The following is a 2581-nucleotide window of genomic DNA, read 5'->3' as shown; positions in this document are numbered from 1 at the left end:
AAAAAAAAAAAAAAAAAACGGCTAATATTCAGATATGAATAGTTCACCAAAAATGGAAAATTCCATCATTAATTACTTTCCCTCGTGTCATTCCAAACCCGTAAGACCTTCATTCATCTCCAGAACACAAATTAAGATATTTTTAATGAAATCCGAGTCGAGAGCTTTCTGACCCTGCATAGACAACAATGTGACTGACACATTCAAGGCCCAGAAAGGGAGTAAGGAAATCGATAAAATAGTCCATGTGACATCAGTGGTTCAACCGTAATGTTATGAATACTTTTTGTGTACAAAAAGGTACAATCGTCTACAGGTACAATTATTAAGATTGATGTGGTTTGGAATTGGTAAAATGTGCTTGGAAAAAAGTATAAACGGAATAATTTTAATTAATTCTCATATTAAACGAAATGATTTAATTTCTAGGCCTGTTGGTTAAAAACATAGATATATTAGGCATATAAAAAATCACTCTTGTCAAGATTTGATAGACAATAATTGATCTTACAATACAATACTCTCACAATACCTTAAACAAAGCCAAATTAGAGTAAAAATAGTGCGTTTTTTAAAAGTATTATTTAATTATTATAGACGTATGATGACCAGTTAACATAAAGTACTGTTCATTAACCAGAATAGAAATATTCTTGATTCTGCTTAGCTAAAAATACAGAATTATGTTAGATGCCCATGCTTGCACTCTGTCCCTGACTAGATATGTAAAAAGTTTTAAATGTATTTTATAAATAATAATTGATAACCATGGAAGCTCAAATGTGTGAGGTAACTAGAAGAATAACAAAGTGCCGTAAATTTTAAAACCATTTGCGTTCATGATTATGATAATAAATTAAAATAATATAGATTGTTTTTGCATAGTTAAAATAACTGGAAGCAACTGACACCTGAAACAATGCACATTCAAGGGTAAAAATTGCCTAGCCCGCTCTTATATTAATGTAAGGTGGATAATTGTGCCAGATTTCTAATCATTTATGCTTGCCTTTTTAAAGTATAGTACAATGGGAGTACGTAGACTCTCATGAAGTAGGAAGCATTTGAATAATAAGAAAACAACACTGTTTGGCCCCTAATGATGTACCCTCAGATAAGATGAAGACTTTAATAACAGCTGTTTTATTTCACACACTGTAACTGTGATCATATGACCAGCCAAATACTCCTTAGTAATCACACTATTATTGGGCACCTTAGATTGTGGAAGAAATGTGTTATTTGTTGCTGAATAATGAATGCATCTTTCAAATGTCTGTGTGTGTGTGTGTGTGTGTGTGTGTGTTCACAGATATTACAGAGGTGCTGTAGGAGCCCTGCTGGTCTATGACATTGCCAAGCATCTGACCTATGAGAACGCCGAGCGCTGGCTGAAAGAGCTGCAGGATCATGCTGACAGCAATATTGTCATCATGTTAGTAGGGAACAAAAGTGACTTGCGCCATCTGAGGGCCGTTCCTATGGATGAATCCAAAGCATTTGCAGGTTAGTGTTGTAAGAACTTTATTAGCTAGTTTAATTACTCAAGAGTTGACGTTTTTATTTCTGGCAAATCAAAGTTATAAAATGATATCTGAAAACACTACACTTGTTCATTTAATTTACCTAGATTCATATAAAGGAGTCAGAACATAGTAATGAATAGTTTATAACTAAATATTTCACTGTAAAAATAAGACCTAATATGCCACTTTTGTTAACTAAATGATTGTTAAACACCCTTGATAAAAACCAAAAAGGTCACTTGGAATGCCTTTAAAGGTCACAGAGGTGCTGATAGTGTTCCAAGGCCTATTGGCTGAGGTGTTTATACATTACAGGTCTTGCCACTGATTGGTCAGTTTGAATGTCTCAGATTTTATTTAGTCACATGGTCAGGAAATAAAATGTTTGTATGTTCATTTCTCTGGGCTCTGAGAAGTTGAACACTTCTTCAATATAACCTTTAAAGCAGTACTGTTAATAAAATGTTCTATTGTGTAAACCATTTTTAGGCAATGTTGATTTAGCATTACTCATTTATGTGTAATGCATTCCATTAACAATATAGTCACAATGCTCTCCACATACTTTGCTATCGTCATTGTTTTATTAGTAATAGAGGGTGGTAATTGGCAAATGTAGCTTCATACCATGATGCTGTTATAATTACTTTGCATTTAGGGATGTTCATTTCGGTTATTTTTCCTAACCGACAACCGACACTCGTTAACCGATTAACCGACAAGATTATTTTAAATTAGAATTGAATTAAATTAGAAAGGATAAGTGTCTGTGACCCGTTAAAAAATACTAACATTTGTTTCCCGGGGATTAATTTTACATGCGCAAAAAGCAGCAAACAACAGAACATGAGGATTCACGGTCTTCATATCACATCACGCACCTGTATAAAAACATAAATAAAGCTAGGCTATAGGCCTATAGCTATATATAACGATAAATGGGCCTATACGAGAAATATATTTTTACTTCAATAATAAATTAAGAAAACGAAAGAAAACCTGCAACAAGTAGCCTAGTATGCAGAGTTTCGGTTCATTTTTGTGCTGCGTGAAAG

At 33.5% G+C, this 2581-nt stretch overlaps 1 protein-coding gene across 2 annotated transcripts in view; it reads left to right on the top strand.

Moving 5' to 3' along the window:
- Nucleotides 1-2581, top strand: part of LOC107726679 (ras-related protein Rab-11A-like) — a 17795-nt gene that overhangs the window by 9452 nt on the left and 5762 nt on the right. For both annotated transcript variants that reach the window (XM_016536363.1, XM_016536362.1), the window contains exon 3: nt 1313-1506. In XM_016536363.1, the coding sequence (XP_016391849.1) occupies nt 1313-1506 (194 nt within the window). The remainder of the gene's footprint in view (nt 1-1312; nt 1507-2581) is intronic.

Source organism: Sinocyclocheilus rhinocerous, unplaced genomic scaffold (genome assembly GCF_001515625.1).
Source record: "Sinocyclocheilus rhinocerous isolate Xijiao unplaced genomic scaffold, SAMN03320098_v1.1 scaffold5, whole genome shotgun sequence".
Classification (NCBI taxonomy): Eukaryota; Metazoa; Chordata; class Actinopteri; order Cypriniformes; family Cyprinidae; genus Sinocyclocheilus; species Sinocyclocheilus rhinocerous.
Note: the sequence above shows the minus strand (reverse complement) of the source record. Positions and strands in the feature narration are given on the sequence as shown.